The following is a 26,320-nucleotide window of genomic DNA, read 5'->3' on the forward strand; positions in this document are numbered from 1 at the left end:
AAAAAAAAAAAAAAATCTCATCAGTTACTCACCTTGCTTCAAATCTCCAAGAGTATCGACGAGCACGTCGCATATCATCGCATCCCATTCGTTCTTTCCCATTAGATCGTACTTCCTCGCCAAGTATCGCGCCACAGCGTTACTCTGCGCTACCGGTTTCCCGGCTATCTCCAGCACAGGCAGCTTTTTATAAGGCATTGCTAAGAACAAACATGGCTCATATGAACACTGTGTAGAGGGAAACGATCGATAGGAAATCACAACACAGCTTCCGAGGCCGTTGCGTTCTTGTGAATAGATGAATCGAAATCATTTCGGTTTTAATCAACATGGCCTAGTAAAGAAATATAGAAATGTCTTCTTTCTCCTTTTTTTCTTTTCTTACGATTACGATGGACAGGGTATCGCGTGTTTTTGACTGTTGGGAAGAACCTAAAGTTTTTAAAATCAAGGATAAAAGATAATACCAGACACGGAAAAAATATTAGAAAATGTACACGGTTCTTGTAATGAAAATTGAAATGCAAGGAATATAAATCGAATGTCTATTGCGAACGTAATTTTGTGTTTTACACCGACAGGATTGATTTACAGACTTACGTTGATTTTTTGTTTCTCTATTTGCAAGCGACATGTAAGATTATATCGAAGACTATGCTGCGTAAAACTTTTATTATACCATTTACGATAGAAATGTCGCAACAGAAGATCGAATTTTATGTCTGCTTTGTTCTTTCGACTTTTTAGCTATGTTCTTGTTCATTTCCGAACTGATTTCAATTTTTTATCCTTTTTTTCCGACAAGTCCTAAAAAGTTTTTAAATTAACGAGAAGCGTAGAAGTATTTTTGTATTCCTATTTTAAGTCACCTATTTACGGTTTTCTCAAAATATTCGAAATGCTTCGATTCATTGAAAACAATAAAGATTGCAACACAAAAATTCGAGAATCGTAAGTGAATTAAGTTGGTATTCGATAAACACGATATTACGGAAGCAAAACTTAATGAAAAGTTCGACTTTATTCCGTATGAAATTTTACTTTAAGTAAGTTTAGCCTGCACGTGAAACGAAAGTTTTATATACAGAAAAGTTTGAGTAAATGGTAGATACCTGAGAGTTGAACGATGAAAGTAAAAATCGATTCTTCACGCTTACAATCCTTGTATTCAGGCCAGAGTTCTTCGGGGATCCTCTCGTCGGTATACTCGATGCCAGTATATGCAAATATGTACCGTATATGTTCGGCACGACCACGGGCATTGAAGTAGATTAGTTTGTAGGTAGGTTCGTCGCTCATTTTCCTTGCTCTGTCAACTTATCGAGAAAAATGTTACAATTAACTCGTGTAATTAACAGACTGTGTGCGTGTTTGTGTGTAGAGAGAACAATTTATTTATAGATGGAATAATTCGTATAATACGCAAAATAAATCATTTAGAAGGCTGGAATATGTGTTTTTGAAACAATTAATTATGTCGAAAAATATTTCAAACGAGATATAATTATGAAAAAAATAATAATTAAATGTATGTAAATGTATGTAATAATAGTAAAATGTATGTAAATGTAATAATTAAATGTAATTAGTTGTGAAGAAAATAATAATAAAAAATAAATAAATGTAAAAAAAGAATTAAATGTAATTAGTTTCTTTATACGCACGCGATATTATTGGCGATATATGAAGGTCAACTTTATTTTTTTAAATAGATATATTTATACGTATATTTATAGATATAAATACATATATTATATAGATATAATAGTATATATAATATATATAATAATATATATGTCGAGTCTGAATCTCCGAGTCCGAGCTCGAGGCGCCCTCCCGGGGAGGGCTCGCGGGAGGTAGCGGTTCTGCGTTGAAGTTCTCCATCGTCCGGTCGCGCGTGGGGTACCTTTATTGTCGATAGTTACACTAGTGACGAGGGCCTCAGGCTTGATAACGAATCCGCGGCCAACGGGAGGACTATCATATAAAAAGCAACAGGATACACGAAATAATATAATTCTGACTAGGACAACATAAACGCAAGAAGTGTTGATATTGAAAAAAATATTTAATTTTGTATATAAATATTTTCATATTTAAAAAAGTTTCCGGAAGCAGGAAGATTTGCAAACAAATAATATCATAAACCGAATGTTTCATGATCCTTTTCTAATTAGAGTGTGTGACAGCATGTGAGAACGTTTCTTAAAAATATGACTTATTGCAATTACTTAATCGCAATTATAAACGATTAAGACCTTCTCACAACGAGGCAATCTATCCAAAGTATAAAACTCGTTATACTTGATGAGAAAACAAATCTCTACTTAGGTTTCATTTCGTTTCATCGCGTTCATAAAAAGTGAATTTGTATGAACACATCGTGCAATTTAGTAATTAGGACCGTTGATCTCGCTGCAACATAGATGGATAGAAAAAAGCCATTTAAAATGATACAACGTCGGGAAGACAATTATGAAAATTATAAATGGAACACAAGATAAAATTGTTTAAGATTAATTCTTCTTTTTTTTTTTTTTAATCGCGAGTGTTTGCAAACGAAGTTTCAATCTGTTTACAATGATAGCAATGAGAGGAGGATGTCTATGAAAGTTGTAAATGCGATATTGAATAACATTTCTGCGAGTGGGTTTGTTTTTCGTTACAAATGTTTTTTAAACGAATCTGCAATCTGTTGGAAACAACGGAACAGTAACGGGACGACTGATAGGGAAATAAAAAAGATCGCGTTTTATTTGAACAGACAAATCTTTGAAATCTATTCGAAAGTCTATTTGAAATGGTACGAGCTCGAAAAGAACGGTGAATACTATAGAAGAGGGATTAATTAAAATTCTTATTAATCTGTACGCTTTGTATATTAAATACCTTGATCGATGCCAAGATAACAAATTATTATACAAAACAGTGAAGTATCCACGTCTGACATTAATATTGAGTATTACCATTACTGTAATTTAATTTTTAACCGATCCTGAAAATTCCTTAGAACGTAAAAAGTATAAAATGTTACTGTGCATTTCAAGATTAAATGCACTGTAATTTAGAAACAGTTATGAAGCGGAAACAAATAATTTATTCAGAATAAGAATTCTACGTAATCATGTTAAAAAAGAAACGTACTTATAACGCGTTTAAACTCCAAATATGTAAAGACAATAAGGGAAAAAAATTAAACGAAGAATCGTATTTTTTGTAAATTCACACAAGATTTTATCTAAAAAAAAATTAAGATTTTTTGAAGAACGTACAAGACGGAACACGAACAATAAAAAAAGGGATGTTAAATACAAAAAATAGATTGAAATTTAGATTATGAAATATAAAAAAAATGATATTGCATAATTTACAATTATTTTCGATAGCTTACGTCAGTATGTTGGAGTGTAAACTATAAAATATTCAAAAACTGATACCATTCAGACATAATTTAGAAAAACAATAAATTGCGGAAACCGATAGTTAAAACTCGATACGATCGATACTCCAAAGCTCTAATCCTAATAATTACTCAGCAATAATAACCGATAATTCATGTTGATTAATGTTTGAACTCCGTTTTTTTTTTCTGTATGTGTATACAAATTTTGTACAGTTTGATAAAGCGAAATTAAATTATCATCCTTTTGTACTACTTCAAACATTGAGATTTGTCATCTTCAAGGTCGATCACACATAGTTTCAGATTGCGGAGTTGCAAGGGTAATTAATTTTGCAATCGGTTTTCCTTTGATATAGATGTGAATACAAATAGCCATTGATTGACAATATACCGAAGCAATTCTAGTTTAATTTGAAGTCATCGATCCTTTGATATTTTTGGAAGAATAGTAAAAGTACAGAGAAAACAAGAAAAAATGGCGTTAACTAAAAGATAGCTCCAATGTATCTCATAAATATTATCTATATATCATTTGTAAGATGTAAGTGACCAAGATATCGAATTATACAAAAATTGTATGTAATGATTAATACTTGAACGTTACTTACATTTATGTACATGAAAATTTGATCTTTTATTAACTAAGTTATTGATCGACAAAATGACTTCCTACATAATTCTCCGCCTGAACTGAAATGCATATTTTTTTTTACGCAAGCCTTATGTGTAGCTAGCAACGAGCAAACAGATTAATTACTTTACACACGGTCGTATCTTGTTTGCTGTAGGCGAGTTCTCTCGTGTAATCAACGAAGTGCTCAACTTTAAAGCGATAACAGAAGAACATTACTGTATCGATAAAAATCATGCTTTTTTCAAAGAAATATGTAACTCGTATTTTTTTTAAAGCAACCCTCATAACGTATTGAATAAAATAATCATACATTTTTTTTTGTTCAACATTTGTAAAATACGATATTATCAAGATCACCAAGGAGGTAATCTTCAATTCTTAATGAATATAATAAAAAACATAATTAATGATTGTTTGATGGTTTTATTATTATCTCTATAATACAAAAGCACAACATCGTGTCAACAGTTTATATAGTTCGTATGTTTCTGTAGGAATACGCAAATAATAGTTCTCTATCACAACGTAATCTAAAGGGAAAACCCTAACTAAATGACAAAAATATCGGTAATAACTGGAACTAATGAATGTTAAAAGCAGTCAGTATATTCCATACAAACTTCCATCAACACGATTCGTTCTTCATTCTCTCAACACACTAAGACCGCAATCTTTAAACGCTTATAAAACCATAAGCAATCGTGAAGTTTAGAATTCGCTAACTGTGCGTCTCTCAATCCAGTTTTTGATCTTGGGCAGAAGGAGGACCTTTTTCTCCAGCAGCTTCAGATTCTCGTAATTCTCGATCAGATCAGACTTGTACATAAAGTTCAAATAATCGAGCAGAGCAACGAATGTTAAATCAGCCCAAGAGAGAGTACCATCGTAGAAGTAGCCGTCATTTTCCTTCACTTGCTGGTCCAAACGTTCTAAAATGAACGGCAGCGTCTCTTCAGCAGCCTTGCGTTTTGCAGCTTTGACCTTCTCGTCCTCCTCATAGTGGAAGGCGGCAATTTCTGAAAATTTGTTTTCAGTTAAATACTATTCGCTAATGTTATACTAATTTGAATACAGTGTTGTGCGAAATTTAAATGATACTGAAGATAGAATTACAATCCTTTTTAATCCTTTGTCTTGTATTGTTGACATACGTGTATCGTTCGATTAAATCAAATATTAAATCGGATTTCAACTAATAAATACCTGAGCAGATATGTACTATCTGTTATCAAGATTCTCATAAGATTTATGCAAAACAGCACTGGATACTCACTATGACGAATATCATGAATAGTATCAACAGTGGCATCAATATGAAGATTTGCCCAGTCAGTCTTTCCAGCTAAGTCATATTGTTTGGCTAAGTAACGGCAAATAGCTGTAGACTGAGCAACCTTCCTTCTATCAGCTACGAGCATAGGAAGCAGGCCATAAGGAGTCACTAAAAACATACAACTAATAGAATCAAAGATTCTATCGAACAAACAGATTATGATGCTTCTTAAATATCTAGCTTCCTGTTATCTCTTTTGGAAAGATATAATTTAATTTATTGATAATTTATCAGCAAACAAAGGGCATTGTCTCCTTAACAATACCTATTGTTCTCCCACATATCTTATAGAGCAATGGAGAGTAAACAATAATCTCTGTTATACTCTGCATAATTGTGTTCTACTTTATTTAGCTACTTTAGTTAAATTAGGAAAGATGAGATTTAAGAAACAGAACTTCTTTAAATTTTAAGCCTACAGGGCTTTATTTCTGGCCAGACGTCCTTTTTGATACGTTCAACTTCAAATGGAATACTAGCATAGCTGAAGAAGAACGGATTGGTTCTGCCAATGCCGTAACTGGGAAGTAAGTCAATTTATAGAGCGGCATCTTCCTGGAAGTATAATATATACAAAGTAAAAACAAAGAATCATTGATGACAAGAATTATATTATTACAAATTATGAAGTATAAGACAATTTAAGTAAAAAGCATCAACTACTAACTACTCGCATAGCTATTTGTATCTTTATATTTTAATATAGCTTAGATATAAAATGAATATTATTTTTTGATGTAATAATGTATAAACTTGCGCCAAATATTATAACAAAATATTGCACTTTCTATTTAAGTAGGATAGACATATTACCGTCATTTATCTTTTTTCTATAGCAATGAAATTGTTTATAAAAAAGTTTATAAGAAAACTATCAATTAATGCAAACAACGCATATCAAAATATTAATTACATTCGCGCGATTCGTTATCTCTAGTATTAATTTAACCATATGGTTCTATACACCCAAGACCCTCTGACAGTAATTTAGTACCATTACTAGTCGTATGTACAATGTATGTTTGTATACAACTTTCGTATCTACAAAACATTCAGCAGTGATTACATATTCCTCCAAACATAAGAAACATTTTCTAATTGCATACTTAAATTTATCGATCAATTATGAACATATGACAACATTTATTTCTTTCAACTACTAATTTTCAAATCCTCTGCTGTTCCGTTAATTGAACGACGCGCCGACTTTTCGTACAAGTATCTTGTATCTTATCTGTATTATTTAGCTATCAATAAAGAAGAAACATTTTCTAATTGTATATTTAAATTTATCGATCAATTATGAACATGTAATAACATTTATTTCTTTCAACTACTAATTTTTAAATCATCTGCTGTTCGGTTAATTGAAGGATGTCGGCTTTCTGTAGAAGTATTTCATATTTATTATTTAATTATGAATAAGGAAAAAACATACAAAATATAGTTTTTAAACGGTTTATTATTTATAATGAGACACTTTGACTCAGGATATATATACTATATATATACTATTTACTTACAATTTTTTTTTTAAGACTTCAAAGTCGAAACAAGCACAGGAAATTTCCAAGCCGGTTAACAGAAACTTGAATGAGACAAAAATAACCTTTAGATCTCTATATGTTCTTCTTCTCCCCTGTTGCTTCCACGTAACTCTTATCCTATTGGTGGAGCTGTGCTGATATGTGAAATTATGACTACATAAAAACATCCGGAAAGACTCATTGAATGATTTTATAGTTTAAGGTTAATAAATTTCCATAAATTAAAGTTGAAAATTTATGAGAACATGTTTTCTGTAACAAAACTTAGTAAAAACAAACTAGTAAGGTTTATAGATTCTTTAATGATTATGTATGTATTCATAAACTAGTTCGATAAACATCGTTCGATAAAACGTCGAACAACACACAACATTGAAGCGCGAAATTTCAAATTCAATGAAAGATAAATAACAAATATTGCGAACAAATGATATTAAATTTACAATAATCTCATGTAAGAAAAAATAAAAGGGATAAAAGTAGTACAGAAGATAGAAAAATCTATAAAACTGGTGGCTGGGAAATAGAAAATATATAAATTTATGTTATTAGAGTTTAGTACTTCTGTCGATCAATGTGTTACGACCGTTCGCGGAGAGACGCAGTCGCAGTAGCGAGAGGCGTAAATTCTCGCTACGATTCGGTGAATCGACGCCGCGAAGTAGTCGTTCCCCTGTTTCGGTTAAGATAAGAGGTGGTTAAATGAATATGACACAGCATAGTAAGTTATATTTCACCGTTTATTCCAACAACTTATAACGAAGGCAGTTACGCTGGTGCGTATGTACGAGATTTTTTTTTTATTTATTTGTTGAAATTACAATCAATTCTCGCGTTGAGAATATGTACGAGATGAATGAGTGACTGATCTGTGGGTGTGTCCTACCCGGTGGAAGGATATTGACCGTTCGAAGGATGTGAAATCAGAACTGTCTTGGGAGACGATGCTGTCTCGGAGGAAAGCTAAGGATGGGTGTGTCTAGCGCACGGGACCATCGGATTTGTTGGTGACGATTTTAGTTAGGAGAGTGAAGGAAGTGGCTTCGTTGTTAATTGGTTAACGAAGGGTCTTAACCGCCCTCGAGAGAAAGTGGTTAGTGGGAGGAAAGTTGCAGCATACGTGAGAAAAACTAATTTTCCCTTGTCCAGTCGGGGTAGACAATAGTCTTTAGAAATTCTTCGGAAACAGACGTTTGTTTGGTTTGAAGGACCTTTTCTAGGAAATCTATGAGATTTATGGAAGGTACTTGAAACTATGGAGGATACGCTGCGAGTATCCGGTGACATCTGGTTGCCATATTGCTCGCGGTGCGACGTAACAAAATGGAATAGAAAGATTATACCACAGACGAAATTATACTTTATACTTTATTATACTTTATACTTTATAATTACATTACATCAATTGACATCTTTGGCATTACAACGATTCGATACACATTTTAACTAAATATTTTGCAATGAAACACGTATTATTAAACAACATAATCATACTAAATTAATTTAATGTGACTATTTATTATTATTATATAATAACACAGTGATGAAAGAAATAAACTGGTCAAGTAATCTAAGGAACGATAATACGTATCTATGTCAGTGACAGTGAGAAAAATTCAGATATCTGTACTTAAGTGATTACACTTATAAGTATCATTATATATTATATAAATATGATATTTCGAATGGTATCATTTATCACTCATTAAACAAGAGTGTCATATCCAGAGAAATGATTTTACATATCTTAATCTTTGCTTTGATTACGATAGTAATAATTTCTATCAAACTTGATGGAGGAAGATACATGAATAATTATCTAAAAGCTGAAAATCTTGGCAAATTCATTTGTACATAAACTAACAGGAATGAATTTTAAAGATACACTCTGCTCTCAACAATTAAAGCTGTCTTGTCGCAACAAAGTTTCAATCATTTTTTATGGACAACATGGCCCAGTTTGCACAAAGACTAAAAATTTTAACATTAAATTTGGATAAAAATTCTTACGGTAGAAGGAATGATATATCATTCATTTTCGCCAATAATCTGGTCGAATTTAGTCAAGTAAAATGGTATTGTTTCGTTCAAAAGTTGATTCTTCCTCGCTTTCTTCTTTTCAGGATTCTCCTCCATGCGATAGTAGCAGATAGCTGAAACCAACCGTTACGTTCATTTGTATTTTTCCCCCCAAACGAAGAGAAAATAAGTTGTGAAAGAAGGAGTAGCCTCTCATAGTTCCTACAATTTCTTCATTCTCTTTGCTTTCTTCAATATTGCCTCAACAAGTTCCTGTGGTTCACGATACTTGAAATATATACAATGTTACCAGCGTGGAAATTGTCTTGGAAACTTGGAAAATCTTTCAAGAGGAACAACATTGCTAACTGAGATTCGAGAAAGGAAAGGTAAGTAAATCCTTGCTTCTACTTAGAGCTTTTTTATTTACTTCTGACGAGTAAAGTACTGTTATTAAAATTTGATTAAAAGTACCAAGAATGTCGAGATATAAACAACCATTTGTGGAAAGGTCAGGAGAAGCAGAATTATCGAATAAACGTTATATAACTCTTAGTGATTAAGTAAGAGAAGAGAAACGAGAAAAAAGTCTTTTATCTAGGTCTTAATAAAGTATACTATATTTATCTCCATATCAAGAATAACAACAAGATATAAACAGTCTTCTAGAAATTGAGTAAATATTACATAATTACATCTTGAGCAATATTTTGCGTCTTAGCTTTTGCTTAAACATTATGATAATCTTAAATATCTGTAAATTCTTCACAGACTCTTTGCATCTTCTATACAGGTATCTCATGATCATGTGATAACACACAGGAAGAAAAAATAGAGGAAAAAACAGCGTAAAAAGAAGTTGCGTAGGAGTATCGTCGCACTACATCATTCGACAATTGATGCACGTCATGGCGATCGTCACGGTTTAAAGCAGGCCATCAAAAACACGTTTGTTATCGTACGGAAAAATCTGCGACGTTCCAGCTGTTCAGGTGCATCGAATTGTGAATCATCGGCGGTACGAAGCAAGGCGAGGGGCGTAAATAGAGAAAGAAGAGAAGAGAAGGATTCGCATAAATGATAAAATATAATCGTTCGTTCCTCGTCGATGGCGGATGGATGGCTTTAATCGTGGACGATATCGATACGATTATATTTTATACATTTGAAACAAATATAAAAGACAAGCAAAAACCAGAGATACGATCGTTATGATATTATTCAATCGGTAGCCTATTTACCTCGTTTTTTGTTCACCTTCTCTGTCTAGTAATAATTTTTCGATTCGACTGGCGTGACGTTACGTTGGCGGTGTAAAAACACGATTTTAAACACCTGCGGATAGTTGCATGAGTTCCGAGCGATTCCATTCCCTTCGATTTATATTTATGCGATCAACGCGCGGATCGTTAACGCATTATGCAGACAGCAGATGTTACGTAATCACACATATCGTAATTGGAAATTAGTAACGTTATCGCGTAGCAGGATCTTCCTGTCTTTGATCATTGAGTAACACTTCGTTGTCCTCGCTCCTTCCGCGGATAACCAGCGTTTATCATATAGAGACAGGGATTTGCAAAGAATAAAAGTTGTAGAACGTTGAAAGGCGTTGAGAGAAACGTGATGTTATCCCGTTATTCGTTAACGCAACGCAGTTAAAAAAAATCCCGTAGGAAGATTACGATAATAGATAACCTGAGTCGAGTGTTTGTCGGGGGATCTAAAAGATTCTTTCGAGTTGAGCGTCTGAGATTGCAGAGAAGAAAATTTGGAAGCCATCGAATTCGTGATGTCGATAGAAATCTTCAGTTGGAATCGTTGTATCATAACGTAGTCTGCTTATTGTCGATAAGAATTTACTAAACTAAAAGTGACTACTACAAGTTTCTATCCTCTAAATTCTATCTACGATTCTATAATCTAAAAACTGACTTTTGCAAACAAACTGTAACATTCGCTTAACGGAAAGACATACGTATCTTGTTTGTACTCGTCTTTTCACAATGAATTCTTGAACGTCTGTCTCTGTGGTGAGACAAATGCAAAGTCATCTCATCAGTTACTCACCTTGCTTCAAATCTCCAAGAGTATCGACGAGCACGTCGCATATCATCGCATCCCATTCGTTCTTTCCCATTAGATCGTACTTCCTCGCCAAGTATCGCGCCACAGCGTTACTCTGCGCTACCGGTTTCCCGTCTATCTCCAGCACAGGCAGCTTTTTATAAGGCATTGCTAAGAACAAACATGGCTCATATGAACACTGTGTAGAGGGAAACGATCGATAGGAAATCACAACACAGCTTCCGAGGCCGTTGCGTTCTTGTGAATAGATGAATCGAAATCATTTCGGTTTTAATCAACATGGCCTAGTAAAGAAATACAGAAATGTCTTCTTTCTCCTTTTTTTCTTTTCTTACGATTACGATGGACAGGGTATCGCGTGTTTTTGACTGTTGGGAAGAACCTAAAGTTTTTAAAATCAAGGATAAAAGATAATACCAGACACGGAAAAAATATTAGAAAATGTACACGGTTCTTGTAATGAAAATTGAAATGCAAGGAATATAAATCGAATGTCTATTGCGAACGTAATTTTGTGTTTTACACCGACAGGATTGATTTACAGACTTACGTTGATTTTTTGTTTCTCTATTTGCAAGCGACATGTAAGATTATATCGAAGACTATGCTGCGTAAAACTTTTATTATACCATTTACGATAGAAATGTCGCAACAGAAGATCGAATTTTATGTCTGCTTTGTTCTTTCGACTTTTTAGCTATGTTCTTGTTCATTTCCGAACTGATTTCAATTTTTTATCCTTTTTTTCCGACAAGTCCTAAAAAGTTTTTAAATTAACGAGAAGCGTAGAAGTATTTTTGTATTCCTATTTTAAGTCACCTATTTACGGTTTTCTCAAAATATTCGAAATGCTTCGATTCATTGAAAACAATAAAGATTGCAACACAAAAATTCGAGAATCGTAAGTGAATTAAGTTGGTATTCGATAAACACGATATTACGGAAGCAAAACTTAATGAAAAGTTCGACTTTATTCCGTATGAAATTTTACTTTAAGTAAGTTTAGCCTGCACGTGAAACGAAAGTTTTATATACAGAAAAGTTTGAGTAAATGATAGATACCTGAGAGTTGAACGATGAAAGTAAAAATCGATTCTTCACGCTTACAATCCTTGTATTCAGGCCAGAGTTCTTCGGGGATCCTCTCGTCGGTATACTCGATGCCAGTATGTGCAAATATGTACCGTATATGTTCGGCACGACCACGGGCATTGAAGTAGATTAGTTTGTAGGTAGGTTCGTCGCTCATTTTCCTTGCTCTGTCAACTTATCGAGAAAAATGTTACAATTAACTCGTGTAATTAACAGACTGTGTGCGTGTTTGTGTGTAGAGAGAACAATTTATTTATAGATGGAATAATTCGTATAATACGCAAAATAAATCATTTAGAAGGCTGGAATATGTGTTTTTGAAACAATTAATTATGTCGAAAAATATTTCAAACGAGATATAATTATGAAAAAAATAATAATTAAATGTATGTAAATGTAATAATTAAATGTAATTAGTTGTGAAGAAAATAATAATAAAAAATAAATAAATGTAAAAAAAGAATTAAATGTAATTAGTTTCTTTATACGCACGCGATATTATTGGCGATATATGAAGGTCAACTTTATTTTTTTAAATAGATATATTTATACGTATATTTATAGATATAAATACATATATTATATAGATATAATAGTATATATAATATATATAATAATATATATGTCGAGTCTGAATCTCCGAGTCCGAGCTCGAGGCGCCCTCCCGGGGAGGGCTCGCGGGAGGTAGCGGTTCTGCGTTGAAGTTCTCCATCGTCCGGTCGCGCGTGGGGTACCTTTATTGTCGATAGTTACACTAGTGACGAGGGCCTCAGGCTTGATAACGAATCCGCGGCCAACGGGAGGACTATCATATAAAAAGCAACAGGATACACGAAATAATATAATTCTGACTAGGACAACATAAACGCAAGAAGTGTTGATATTGAAAAAAATATTTAATTTTGTATATAAATATTTTCATATTTAAAAAAGTTTCCGGAAGCAGGAAGATTTGCAAACAAATAATATCATAAACCGAATGTTTCATGATCCTTTTCTAATTAGAGTGTGTGACAGCATGTGAGAACGTTTCTTAAAAATATGACTTATTGCAATTACTTAATCGCAATTATAAACGATTAAGACCTTCTCACAACGAGGCAATCTATCCAAAGTATAAAACTCGTTATACTTGATGAGAAAACAAATCTCTACTTAGGTTTCATTTCGTTTCATCGCGTTCATAAAAAGTGAATTTGTATGAACACATCGTGCAATTTAGTAATTAGGACCGTTGATCTCGCTGCAACATAGATGGATAGAAAAAAGCCATTTAAAATGATACAACGTCGGGAAGACAATTATGAAAATTATAAATGGAACACAAGATAAAATTGTTTAAGATTAATTCTTCTTTTTTTTTTTTTTAATCGCGAGTGTTTGCAAACGAAGTTTCAATCTGTTTACAATGATAGCAATGAGAGGAGGATGTCTATGAAAGTTGTAAATGCGATATTGAATAACATTTCTGCGAGTGGGTTTGTTTTTCGTTACAAATGTTTTTTAAACGAATCTGCAATCTGTTGGAAACAACGGAACAGTAACGGGACGACTGATAGGGAAATAAAAAAGATCGCGTTTTATTTGAACAGACAAATCTTTGAAATCTATTCGAAAGTCTATTTGAAATGGTACGAGCTCGAAAAGAACGGTGAATACTATAGAAGAGGGATTAATTAAAATTCTTATTAATCTGTACGCTTTGTATATTAAATACCTTGATCGATGCCAAGATAACAAATTATTATACAAAACAGTGAAGTATCCACGTCTGACATTAATATTGAGTATTACCATTACTGTAATTTAATTTTTAACCGATCCTGAAAATTCCTTAGAACGTAAAAAGTATAAAATGTTACTGTGCATTTCAAGATTAAATGCACTGTAATTTAGAAACAGTTATGAAGCGGAAACAAATAATTTATTCAGAATAAGAATTCTACGTAATCATGTTAAAAAAGAAACGTACTTATAACGCGTTTAAACTCCAAATATGTAAAGACAATAAGGGAAAAAAATTAAACGAAGAATCGTATTTTTTGTAAATTCACACAAGATTTTATCTAAAAAAAAATTAAGATTTTTTGAAGAACGTACAAGACGGAACACGAACAATAAAAAAAGGGATGTTAAATACAAAAAATAGATTGAAATTTAGATTATGAAATATAAAAAAAATGATATTGCATAATTTACAATTATTTTCGATAGCTTACGTCAGTATGTTGGAGTGTAAACTATAAAATATTCAAAAACTGATACCATTCAGACATAATTTAGAAAAACAATAAATTGCGGAAACCGATAGTTAAAACTCGATACGATCGATACTCCAAAGCTCTAATCCTAATAATTACTCAGCAATAATAACCGATAATTCATGTTGATTAATGTTTGAACTCCGTTTTTTTTTTCTGTATGTGTATACAAATTTTGTACAGTTTGATAAAGCGAAATTAAATTATCATCCTTTTGTACTACTTCAAACATTGAGATTTGTCATCTTCAAGGTCGATCACACATAGTTTCAGATTGCGGAGTTGCAAGGGTAATTAATTTTGCAATCGGTTTTCCTTTGATATAGATGTGAATACAAATAGCCATTGATTGACAATATACCGAAGCAATTCTAGTTTAATTTGAAGTCATCGATCCTTTGATATTTTTGGAAGAATAGTAAAAGTACAGAGAAAACAAGAAAAAATGGCGTTAACTAAAAGATAGCTCCAATGTATCTCATAAATATTATCTATATATCATTTGTAAGATGTAAGTGACCAAGATATCGAATTATACAAAAATTGTATGTAATGATTAATACTTGAACGTTACTTACATTTATGTACATGAAAATTTGATCTTTTATTAACTAAGTTATTGATCGACAAAATGACTTCCTACATAATTCTCCGCCTGAACTGAAATGCATATTTTTTTTTACGCAAGCCTTATGTGTAGCTAGCAACGAGCAAACAGATTAATTACTTTACACACGGTCGTATCTTGTTTGCTGTAGGCGAGTTCTCTCGTGTAATCAACGAAGTGCTCAACTTTAAAGCGATAACAGAAGAACATTACTGTATCGATAAAAATCATGCTTTTTTCAAAGAAATATGTAACTCGTATTTTTTTTAAAGCAACCCTCATAACGTATTGAATAAAATAATCATACATTTTTTTTTGTTCAACATTTGTAAAATACGATATTATCAAGATCACCAAGGAGGTAATCTTCAATTCTTAATGAATATAATAAAAAACATAATTAATGATTGTTTGATGGTTTTATTATTATCTCTATAATACAAAAGCACAACATCGTGTCAACAGTTTATATAGTTCGTATGTTTCTGTAGGAATACGCAAATAATAGTTCTCTATCACAACGTAATCTAAAGGGAAAACCCTAACTAAATGACAAAAATATCGGTAATAACTGGAACTAATGAATGTTAAAAGCAGTCAGTATATTCCATACAAACTTCCATCAACACGATTCGTTCTTCATTCTCTCAACACACTAAGACCGCAATCTTTAAACGCTTATAAAACCATAAGCAATCGTGAAGTTTAGAATTCGCTAACTGTGCGTCTCTCAATCCAGTTTTTGATCTTGGGCAGAAGGAGGACCTTTTTCTCCAGCAGCTTCAGATTCTCGTAATTCTCGATCAGATCAGACTTGTACATAAAGTTCAAATAATCGAGCAGAGCAACGAATGTTAAATCAGCCCAAGAGAGAGTACCATCGTAGAAGTAGCCGTCATTTTCCTTCACTTGCTGGTCCAAACGTTCTAAAATGAACGGCAGCGTCTCTTCAGCAGCCTTGCGTTTTGCAGCTTTGACCTTCTCGTCCTCCTCATAGTGGAAGGCGGCAATTTCTGAAAATTTGTTTTCAGTTAAATACTATTCGCTAATGTTATACTAATTTGAATACAGTGTTGTGCGAAATTTAAATGATACTGAAGATAGAATTACAATCCTTTTTAATCCTTTGTCTTGTATTGTTGACATACGTGTATCGTTCGATTAAATCAAATATTAAATCGGATTTCAACTAATAAATACCTGAGCAGATATGTACTATCTGTTATCAAGATTCTCATAAGATTTATGCAAAACAGCACTGGATACTCACTATGACGAATATCATGAATAGTATCAACAGTGGCATCAATATGAAGATTTGCCCAGTCAGTCTTTCCAGCTAAGTCATATTGTTTGGCTAAGTAACGGCAAATAGCTGTAGACTGAGCAACCTTCCTTCTATCAGCTACGAGCATAGGAAGCAGGCCATAAGGAGTCACTAAAAACATACAACTAATAGAATCAAAGATTCTATCGAACAAACAGATTATGATGCTTCTTAAATATCTAGCTTCCTGTTATCTCTTTTGGAAAGATATAATTTAATTTATTGATAATTTATCAGCAAACAAAGGGCATTGTCTCCTTAACAATACCTATTGTTCTCCCACATATCTTATAGAGCAATGGAGAGTAAACAATAATCTCTGTTATACTCTGCATAATTGTGTTCTACTTTATTTAGCTACTTTAGTTAAATTAGGAAAGATGAGATTTAAGAAACAGAACTTCTTTAAATTTTAAGCTTACAGGGCTTTATTTCTGGCCAGACGTCCTTTTTGATACGTTCAACTTCAAATGGAATACTAGCATAGCTGAAGAAGAACGGATTGGTTCTGCCAATGCCGTAACTGGGAAGTAAGTCAATTTATAGAGCGGCATCTTCCTGGAAGTATAATTGTTACGCCGGGCCTCTCTGCCTGGCCCAGGTCACACACCGCGGGCGAGACGGACACCAGATGTCCGCTTTTCCGTACGGCGTACCCTCAATATCCTTAAGCACCCGTCATAAACCCGAGTCACTTGCCTGCTAAGGTCCTTCAAAACAAACAAACATCTGTGTCCGAAGAATTTCTAAAGACTATTGTCTACCACGGCGGGACAAGGGAAAGTTGGTTTTTCTCACGCACGCTGCAACTTTCCTCCCACTAACCACTTTCTCTCGAGGGCGGTTAAGACCCTTCGTTTAACCAATTAACAGCGAAACCTGTTTCCCTCACTCTCTTAACTAACATCGGCACCAACAAATCCGATGGTCCCGTGCGCTAGACACACCCATCCTTAGCTTTCCTCCGACACAGCATCGTCACTCAACTTCACTTCTTCTACATCGTTGGAAAAGTCAACTACTAAGTATACGCTAATGCTCAGCGGGGCAGTCTAAGCATAACGCGAGAGTCGATCTCGGTATTGTCGAGCATACGTTTCCTCTCCTAAATATCTCATAGTGCTACGTCCACTAATACATTGAATCCAATGATAAGAGCCCTGCTCTAACGCACATATCTATCTTAGCTTCGTGCGACAAGTTGTTAATTACTTATTTCTCTACGTCAGTGTAATCTAAGTGCTGGAAACATATAATTTATAATTCTGTGAATCACAGGGTTATACAACCTCAATCACCCCTATTATCTCAACGGAAATCAGGGGATCGATCAACTCGTGGTGTCGATTGTTATAATCGTAACGGGGATTTACGACCCCCGTTGACGTCTCACCTCGCGATTACGTCTCCCCGCGATTGGTCGAAGAAACAATAATATATACAAAGTAAAAACAAAGAATCATTGATGACAAGAATTATATTATTACAAATTATGAAGTATAAGACAATTTAAGAAAAAGCATCAACTACTAACTACTCGCATAGCTATTTGTATCTTTATATTTTAATATAGCTTAGATATAAAAAGAATATTATTTTTGGATGTAATAATGTATAAACTTGCGCCAAATATTATAACAAAATATTGCACTTTCTATTTAAGTAGGATAGACATATTACCGGCATTTATCTTTTTTCGATAGCAATGAAATTGTTTATAAAAAAGTTTATAAGAAAACTATCAATTAATGCAAACAACGCATATCAAAATATTAATTACATTCGCGCGATTCGTTATCTCTAGTATTAATTTAACCATATGGTTCTATACACCCAAGACCCTCTGACAGTAATTTAGTACCATTACTAGTCGTATGTACAATGTATGTTTGTATACAACTTTCGTAACTACAAAACATTCAGCAGTGATTACATATTCCTCCAAACATAAGAAACATTTTCTAATTGCATACTTAAATTTATCGATCAATTATGAACATATGACAACATTTATTTCTTTCAACTACTAATTTTCAAATCCTCTGCTGTTCCGTTAATTGAACGACGCGCCGACTTTTCGTACAAGTATCTTGTATCTTATCTGTATTATTTAGCTATCAATAAAGAAGAAACATTTTCTAATTGTATATTTAAATTTATCGATCAATTATGAACATGTAATAACATTTATTTCTTTCAACTACTAATTTTTAAATCATCTGCTGTTCGGTTAATTGAAGGATGTCGGCTTTCTGTAGAAGTATTTCATATTTATTATTTAATTATGAATAAGGAAAAAACATACAAAATATAGTTTTTAAACGGTTTATTATTTATAATGAGACACTTTGACTCAGGATATATATACTATATATATACTATTTACTTACAATTTTTTTTTTAAGACTTCAAAGTCGAAACAAGCACAGGAAATTTCCAAGCCGGTTAACAGAAACTTGAATGAGACAAAAATAACCTTTAGATCTCTATATGTTCTTCTTCCCCCCTGTTGCTTCCACGTAACTCTTATCCTATTGGTGGAGCTGTGCTGATATGTGAAATTATGACTACATAAAAACATCCGGAAAGACTCATTGAATGATTTTATAGTTTAAGGTTAATAAATTTCCATAAATTAAAGTTGAAAATTTATGAGAACATGTTTTCTGTAACAAAACTTAGTAAAAACAAACTAGTAAGGTTTATAGATTCTTTAATGATTATGTATGTATTCATAAACTAGTTCGATAAACATCGTTCGATAAAACGTCGAACAACACACAACATTGAAGCGCGAAATTTCAAATTCAATGAAAGATAAATAACAAATATTGCGAACAAATGATATTAAATTTACAATAATCTCATGTAAGAAAAAATAAAAGGGATAAAAGTAGTACAGAAGATAGAAAAATCTATAAAACTGGTGGCTGGGAAATAGAAAATATATAAATTTATGTTATTAGAGTTTAGTACTTCTGTCGATCAATGTGTTACGACCGTTCGCGGAGAGACGCAGTCGCAGTAGCGAGAGGCGTAAATTCTCGCTACGATTCGGTGAATCGACGCCGCGAAGTAGTCGTTCCCCTGTTTCGGTTAAGATAAGAGGTGGTTAAATGAATATGACACAGCATAGTAAGTTATATTTCACCGTTTATTCCAACAACTTATAACGAAGGCAGTTACGCTGGTGCGTATGTACGAGATTTTTTTTTTATTTATTTGTTGAAATTACAATCAATTCTCGCGTTGAGAATATGTACGAGATGAATGAGTGACTGATCTGTGGGTGTGTCCTACCCGGTGGAAGGATATTGACCGTTCGAAGGATGTGAAATCAGAACTCTCTTGGGAGACGATGCTGTCTCGGAGGAAAGCTAAGGATGGGTGTGTCTAGCGCACGGGACCATCGGATTTGTTGGTGACGATTTTAGTTAGGAGAGTGAAGGAAGTGGCTTCGTTGTTAATTGGTTAACGAAGGGTCTTAACCGCCCTCGAGAGAAAGTGGTTAGTGGGAGGAAAGTTGCAGCATACGTGAGAAAAACTAATTTTCCCTTGTCCAGTCGGGGTAGACAATAGTCTTTAGAAATTCTTCGGAAACAGACGTTTGTTTGGTTTGAAGGACCTTTTCTAGGAAATCTATGAGATTTATGGAAGGTACTTGAAACTATGGAGGATACGCTGCGAGTATCCGGTGACATCTGGTTGCCATATTGCTCGCGGTGCGACGTAACAAAATGGAATAGAAAGATTATACCACAGACGAAATTATACTTTATACTTTATTATACTTTATACTTTATAATTACATTACATCAATTGACATCTTTGGCATTACAACGATTCGATACACATTTTAACTAAATATTTTGCAATGAAACACGTATTATTAAACAACATAATCATACTAAATTAATTTAATGTGACTATTTATTATTATTATATAATAACACAGTGATGAAAGAAATAAACTGGTCAAGTAATCTAAGGAACGATAATACGTATCTATGTCAGTGACAGTGAGAAAAATTCAGATATCTGTACTTAAGTGATTACACTTATAAGTATCATTATATATTATATAAATATGATATTTCGAATGGTATCATTTATCACTCATTAAACAAGAGTGTCATATCCAGAGAAATGATTTTACATATCTTAATCTTTGCTTTGATTACGATAGTAATAATTTCTATCAAACTTGATGGAGGAAGATACATGAATAATTATCTAAAAGCTGAAAATCTTGGCAAATTCATTTGTACATAAACTAACAGGAATGAATTTTAAAGATACACTCTGCTCTCAACAATTAAAGCTGTCTTGTCGCAACAAAGTTTCAATCATTTTTTATGGACAACATGGCCCAGTTTGCACAAAGACTAAAAATTTTAACATTAAATTTGGATAAAAATTCTTACGGTAGAAGGAATGATATATCATTCATTTTCGCCAATAATCTGGTCGAATTTAGTCAAGTAAAATGGTATTGTTTCGTTCAAAAGTTGATTCTTCCTCGCTTTCTTCTTTTCAGGATTCTCCTCCATGCGATAGTAGCAGATAGCTGAAACCAACCGTTACGTTCATTTGTATTTTTCCCCCCAAACGAAGAGAAAATAAGTTGTGAAAGAAGGAGTAGCCTCTCATAGTTCCTACAATTTCTTCATTCTCTTTGCTTTCTTCAATATTGCCTCAACAAGTTCCTGTGGTTCACGATACTTGAAATATATACAATGTTACCAGCGTGGAAATTGTCTTGGAAACTTGGAAAATCTTTCAAGAGGAACAACATTGCTAACTGAGATTCGAGAAAGGAAAGGTAAGTAAATCCTTGCTTCTACTTAGAGCTTTTTTATTTACTTCTGACGAGTAAAGTACTGTTATTAAAATTTGATTAAAAGTACCAAGAATGTCGAGATATAAACAACCATTTGTGGAAAGGTCAGGAGAAGCAGAATTATCGAATAAACGTTATATAACTCTTAGTGATTAAGTAAGAGAAGAGAAACGAGAAAAAAGTCTTTTATCTAGGTCTTAATAAAGTATACTATATTTATCTCCATATCAAGAATAACAACAAGATATAAACAGTCTTCTAGAAATTGAGTAAATATTACATAATTACATCTTGAGCAATATTTTGCGTCTTAGCTTTTGCTTAAACATTATGATAATCTTAAATATCTGTAAATTCTTCACAGACTCTTTGCATCTTCTATACAGGTATCTCATGATCATGTGATAACACACAGGAAGAAAAAATAGAGGAAAAAACAGCGTAAAAAGAAGTTGCGTAGGAGTATCGTCGCACTACATCATTCGACAATTGATGCACGTCATGGCGATCGTCACGGTTTAAAGCAGGCCATCAAAAACACGTTTGTCATCGTACGGAAAAATCTGCGACGTTCCAGCTGTTTAGGTGCATCGAATTGTGAATCATCGGCGGTACGAAGCAAGGCGAGGGGCGTAAATAGAGAAAGAAGAGAAGAGAAGGATTCGCATAAATGATAAAATATAATCGTTCGTTCCTCGTCGATGGCGGATGGATGGCTTTAATCGTGGACGATATCGATACGATTATATTTTATACATTTGAAACAAATATAAAAGACAAGCAAAAACCAGAGATACGATCGTTATGATATTATTCAATCGGTAGCCTATTTACCTCGTTTTTTGTTCACCTTCTCTGTCTAGTAATAATTTTTCGATTCGACTGGCGTGACGTTACGTTGGCGGTGTAAAAACACGATTTTAAACACCTGCGGATAGTTGCATGAGTTCCGAGCGATTCCATTCCCTTCGATTTATATTTATGCGATCAACGCGCGGATCGTTAACGCATTATGCAGACAGCAGATGTTACGTAATCACACATATCGTAATTGGAAATTAGTAACGTTATCGCGTAGCAGGATCTTCCTGTCTTTGATCATTGAGTAACACTTCGTTGTCCTCGCTCCTTCCGCGGATAACCAGCGTTTATCATATACAGACAGGGATTTGCAAAGAATAAAAGTTGTAGAACGTTGAAAGGCGTTGAGAGAAACGTGATGTTATCCCGTTATTCGTTAACGCAACGCAGTTAAAAAAAATCCCGTAGGAAGATTACGATAATAGATAACCTGAGTCGAGTGTTTGTCGGGGGATCTAAAAGATTCTTTCGAGTTGAGCGTCTGAGATTGCAGAGAAGAAAATTTGGAAGCCATCGAATTCGTGATGTCGATAGAAATCTTCAGTTGGAATCGTTGTATCATAACGTAGTCTGCTTATTGTCGATAAGAATTTACTAAACTAAAAGTGACTACTAAAAGTTTCTATCCTCTAAATTCTATCTACGATTCTATAATCTAAAAACTGACTTTTGCAAACAAACTGTAACATTCGCTTAACGGAAAGACATACGTATCTTGTTTGTACTCGTCTTTTCACAATGAATTCTTGAACGTCTGTCTCTGTGGTGAGACAAATGCAAAGTCATCTCATCAGTTACTCACCTTGCTTCAAATCTCCAAGAGTATCGACGAGCACGTCGCATATCATCGCATCCCATTCGTTCTTTCCCATTAGATCGTACTTCCTCGCCAAGTATCGCGCCACAGCGTTACTCTGCGCTACCGGTTTCCCGTCTATCTCCAGCACAGGCAGCTTTTTATAAGGCATTGCTAAGAACAAACATGGCTCATATGAACACTGTGTAGAGGGAAACGATCGATAGGAAATCACAACACAGCTTCCGAGGCCGTTGCGTTCTTGTGAATAGATGAATCGAAATCATTTCGGTTTTAATCAACATGGCCTAGTAAAGAAATACAGAAATGTCTTCTTTCTCCTTTTTTTCTTTTCTTACGATTACGATGGACAAGGTATCGCGTGTTTTTGACTGTTGGGAAGAACCTAAAGTTTTTAAAATCAAGGATAAAAGATAATACCAGACACGGAAAAAATATTAGAAAATGTACACGGTTCTTGTAATGAAAATTGAAATGCAAGGAATATAAATCGAATGTCTATTGCGAACGTAATTTTGTGTTTTACACCGACAGGATTGATTTACAGACTTACGTTGATTTTTTGTTTCTCTATTTGCAAGCGACATATAAGATTATATGCTGAAGACTATGCTGCGTAAAACTTTTATTATACCATTTACGATAGAAATGTCGCAACAGAAGATCGAATTTTATGTCTGCTTTGTTCTTTCGACTTTTTAGCTATGTTCTTGTTCATTTCCGAACTGATTTCAATTTTTTATCCTTTTTTTCCGACAAGTCCTAAAAAGTTTTTAAATTAACGAGAAGCGTAGAAGTATTTTTGTATTCCTATTTTAAGTCACCTATTTACGGTTTTCTCAAAATATTCGAAATGCTTCGATTCATTGAAAACAATAAAGATTGCAACACAAAAATTCGAGAATCGTAAGTGAATTAAGTTGGTATTCGATAAACACGATATTACGGAAGCAAAACTTAATGAAAAGTTCGACTTTATTCCGTATGAAATTTTACTTTAAGTAAGTTTAGCCTGCACGTGAAACGAAAGTTTTATATACAGAAAAGTTTGAGTAAATGGTAGATACCTGAGAGTTGAACGATGAAAGTAAAAATCGATTCTTCACGCTTACAATCCTTGTATTCAGGCCAGAGTTCTTCGGGGATCCTCTCGTCGGTATACTCGATGCCAGTATATGCAAATATGTACCGTATATGTTCGGCACGACCACGGGCATTGAAGTAGATTAGTTTGTAGGTAGGTTCGTCGCTCATTTTCCTTGCTCTGTCAACTTATCGAGAAAAATGTTACAATTAACTCGTGTAATTAACAGACTGTGTACGTGTTTGTGTGTAGAGAGAACAATTTATTTATACATGGAATAATTCGTATAATACGCAAAATAAATCATTTAGAAGGCTGGAATATGTGTTTTTGAAACAATTAATTATGTCGAAAAATATTTCAAACGAGATATAATTATGAAAAAAATAATAATTAAATGTATGTAAATGTAATAATTAAATGTAATTAGTTGTGAAGAAAATAATAATAAAAAATAAATAAATGCAAAAAAAGAATTAAATGTAATTAGTTTCTTTATACGCACGCGATATTATTGGCGATATATGAAGGTCAACTTTATTTTTTTAAATAGATATATTTATACGTATATTTATAGATATAAATACATATATTATATAGATATAATAGTATATATAATATATATAATAATATATATGTCGAGTCTGAATCTCCGAGTCCGAGCTCGAGGCGCCCTCCCGGTGAGGGCTCGCGGGAGGTAGCGGTTCTGCGTTGAAGTTCTCCATCGTCCGGTCGCGCGTGGGGTACCTTTATTGTCGATAGTTACACTAGTGACGAGGGCCTCAGGCTTGATAACGAATCCGCGGCCAACGGGAGGACTATCATATAAAAAGCAACAGGATACACGAAATAATATAATTCTGACTAGGACAACATAAACGCAAGAAGTGTTGATATTGAAAAAAATATTTAATTTTGTATATAAATATTTTCATATTTAAAAAAGTTTCCGGAAGCAGGAAGATTTGCAAACAAATAATATCATAAACCGAATGTTTCATGATCCTTTTCTAATTAGAGTGTGTGACAGCATGTGAGGACGTTTCTTAAAAATATGACTTATTGCAATTACTTAATCGCAATTATAAACGATTAAGACCTTCTCACAACGAGGCAATCTATCCAAAGTATAAAACTCGTTATACTTGATGAGAAAACAAATCTCTACTTAGGTTTCATTTCGTTTCATCGCGTTCATAAAAAGTGAATTTGTATGAACACATCGTGCAATTTAGTAATTAGGACCGTTGATCTCGCTGCAACATAGATGGATAGAAAAAAGCCATTTAAAATGATACAACGTCGGGAAGACAATTATGAAAATTATAAATGGAACACAAGATAAAATTGTTTAAGATTAATTCTTCTTTTTTTTTTTTTTAATCGCGAGTGTTTGCAAACGAAGTTTCAATCTGTTTACAATGATAGCAATGAGAGGAGGATGTCTATGAAAGTTGTAAATGCGATATTGAATAACATTTCTGCGAGTGGGTTTGTTTTTCGTTACAAATGTTTTTTAAACGAATCTGCAATCTGTTGGAAACAACGGAACAGTAACGGGACGACTGATAGGGAAATAAAAAAGATCGCGTTTTATTTGAACAGACAAATCTTTGAAATCTATTCGAAAGTCTATTTGAAATGGTACGAGCTCGAAAAGAACGGTGAATACTATAGAAGAGGGATTAATTAAAATTCTTATTAATCTGTACGCTTTGTATATTAAATACCTTGATCGATGCCAAGATAACAAATTATTATACAAAACAGTGAAGTATCCACGTCTGACATTAATATTGAGTATTACCATTACTGTAATTTAATTTTTAACCGATCCTGAAAATTCCTTAGAACGTAAAAAGTATAAAATGTTACTGTGCATTTCAAGATTAAATGCACTGTAATTTAGAAACAGTTATGAAGCGGAAACAAATAATTTATTCAGAATAAGAATTCTACGTAATCATGTTAAAAAAGAAACGTACTTATAACGCGTTTAAACTCCAAATATGTAAAGACAATAAGGGAAAAAAATTAAACGAAGAATCGTATTTTTTGTAAATTCACACAAGATTTTATCTAAAAAAAAATTAAGATTTTTTGAAGAACGTACAAGACGGAACACGAACAATAAAAAAAGGGATGTTAAATACAAAAAATAGATTGAAATTTAGATTATGAAATATAAAAAAAATGATATTGCATAATTTACAATTATTTTCGATAGCTTACGTCAGTATGTTGGAGTGTAAACTATAAAATATTCAAAAACTGATACCATTCAGACATAATTTAGAAAAACAATAAATTGCGGAAACCGATAGTTAAAACTCGATACGATCGATACTCCAAAGCTCTAATCCTAATAATTACTCAGCAATAATAACCGATAATTCATGTTGATTAA

At 33.3% G+C, this 26,320-nt stretch overlaps 2 protein-coding genes and 2 long non-coding RNA genes across 7 annotated transcripts; 2 read left to right on the forward strand and 2 right to left on the reverse strand.

Annotated features, from left to right (window-relative positions):
- Window positions 1–4,440: 4,440 nt before the first annotated feature.
- LOC143302443 (glutathione S-transferase-like) lies at window positions 4,441–6,999 on the reverse strand. 2 transcript variants are annotated; one of them, XM_076617151.1, is made up of 4 exons: window positions 6,894–6,999; window positions 5,790–5,921; window positions 5,311–5,478; window positions 4,441–5,053 (listed from the first exon to the last, which is right to left on the reverse strand). In XM_076617151.1, the coding sequence occupies exons 3-4, from the start codon at window positions 5,453–5,455 to the stop codon at window positions 4,746–4,748; spliced, it is 453 nt and encodes a 150-aa protein (XP_076473266.1). In that variant the 5' UTR covers window positions 5,456–5,478; window positions 5,790–5,921; window positions 6,894–6,999; the 3' UTR covers window positions 4,441–4,745. The 2 variants fall into 2 exon arrangements, with proteins under 2 accessions (XP_076473266.1, XP_076473265.1); XM_076617150.1 differs by having other exon boundaries at window positions 5,790–5,925.
- A 256-nt stretch (window positions 7,000–7,255) lies between these two features.
- LOC143302444 (uncharacterized) lies at window positions 7,256–12,424 on the forward strand. The gene is made up of 2 exons (XR_013057962.1): window positions 7,256–9,612; window positions 9,730–12,424. It is a non-coding gene; the product is annotated as an uncharacterized LOC143302444 (long non-coding RNA).
- Window positions 12,425–15,384: 2,960 nt separating this feature from the next.
- LOC143302436 (glutathione S-transferase-like) lies at window positions 15,385–18,924 on the reverse strand. 3 transcript variants are annotated; one of them, XM_076617107.1, is made up of 4 exons: window positions 18,702–18,924; window positions 16,734–16,865; window positions 16,255–16,422; window positions 15,385–15,997 (listed from the first exon to the last, which is right to left on the reverse strand). In XM_076617107.1, exons 3-4 carry the CDS (start codon window positions 16,397–16,399, stop codon window positions 15,690–15,692), a joined length of 453 nt encoding a protein of 150 aa, XP_076473222.1. In that variant the 5' UTR covers window positions 16,400–16,422; window positions 16,734–16,865; window positions 18,702–18,924; the 3' UTR covers window positions 15,385–15,689. The 3 variants fall into 3 exon arrangements, with proteins under 3 accessions (XP_076473222.1, XP_076473221.1, XP_076473223.1); XM_076617106.1 differs by having other exon boundaries at window positions 16,734–16,869; XM_076617108.1 differs by having other exon boundaries at window positions 16,734–17,021.
- Window positions 18,925–19,063: 139 nt separating this feature from the next.
- Window positions 19,064–22,630, forward strand: LOC143302451 (uncharacterized). The gene is made up of 2 exons (XR_013057974.1): window positions 19,064–21,420; window positions 21,538–22,630. It is a non-coding gene; the product is annotated as an uncharacterized LOC143302451 (long non-coding RNA).
- Window positions 22,631–26,320: the final 3,690 nt, after the last annotated feature.

Source organism: Bombus vancouverensis, chromosome 3 (assembly GCF_051014615.1).
Source record: "Bombus vancouverensis nearcticus chromosome 3, iyBomVanc1_principal, whole genome shotgun sequence".
In the NCBI taxonomy this organism is placed as follows: domain Eukaryota; kingdom Metazoa; phylum Arthropoda; class Insecta; order Hymenoptera; family Apidae; genus Bombus; species Bombus vancouverensis.

What these genes read in the sequence shown, in the direction of transcription:
- LOC143302443 (XM_076617151.1), bottom strand. Translation starts at nt 5,455, where the DNA reads ATGCTCGTAGCTGATAGAAGGAAGGTTGCTCAGTCTACAGCTATTTGC. An exon ending in TATTCATGATATTCGTCATA is followed by an intron (nt 5,054 to 5,310) that starts GTGAGTATCCAG and finishes ACAAATTTTCAG; the next exon opens with AAATTGCCGCCTTCCACTAT.
- LOC143302436 (XM_076617107.1), bottom strand. Translation starts at nt 16,399, where the DNA reads ATGCTCGTAGCTGATAGAAGGAAGGTTGCTCAGTCTACAGCTATTTGC. An exon ending in TATTCATGATATTCGTCATA is followed by an intron (nt 15,998 to 16,254) that starts GTGAGTATCCAG and finishes ACAAATTTTCAG; the next exon opens with AAATTGCCGCCTTCCACTAT.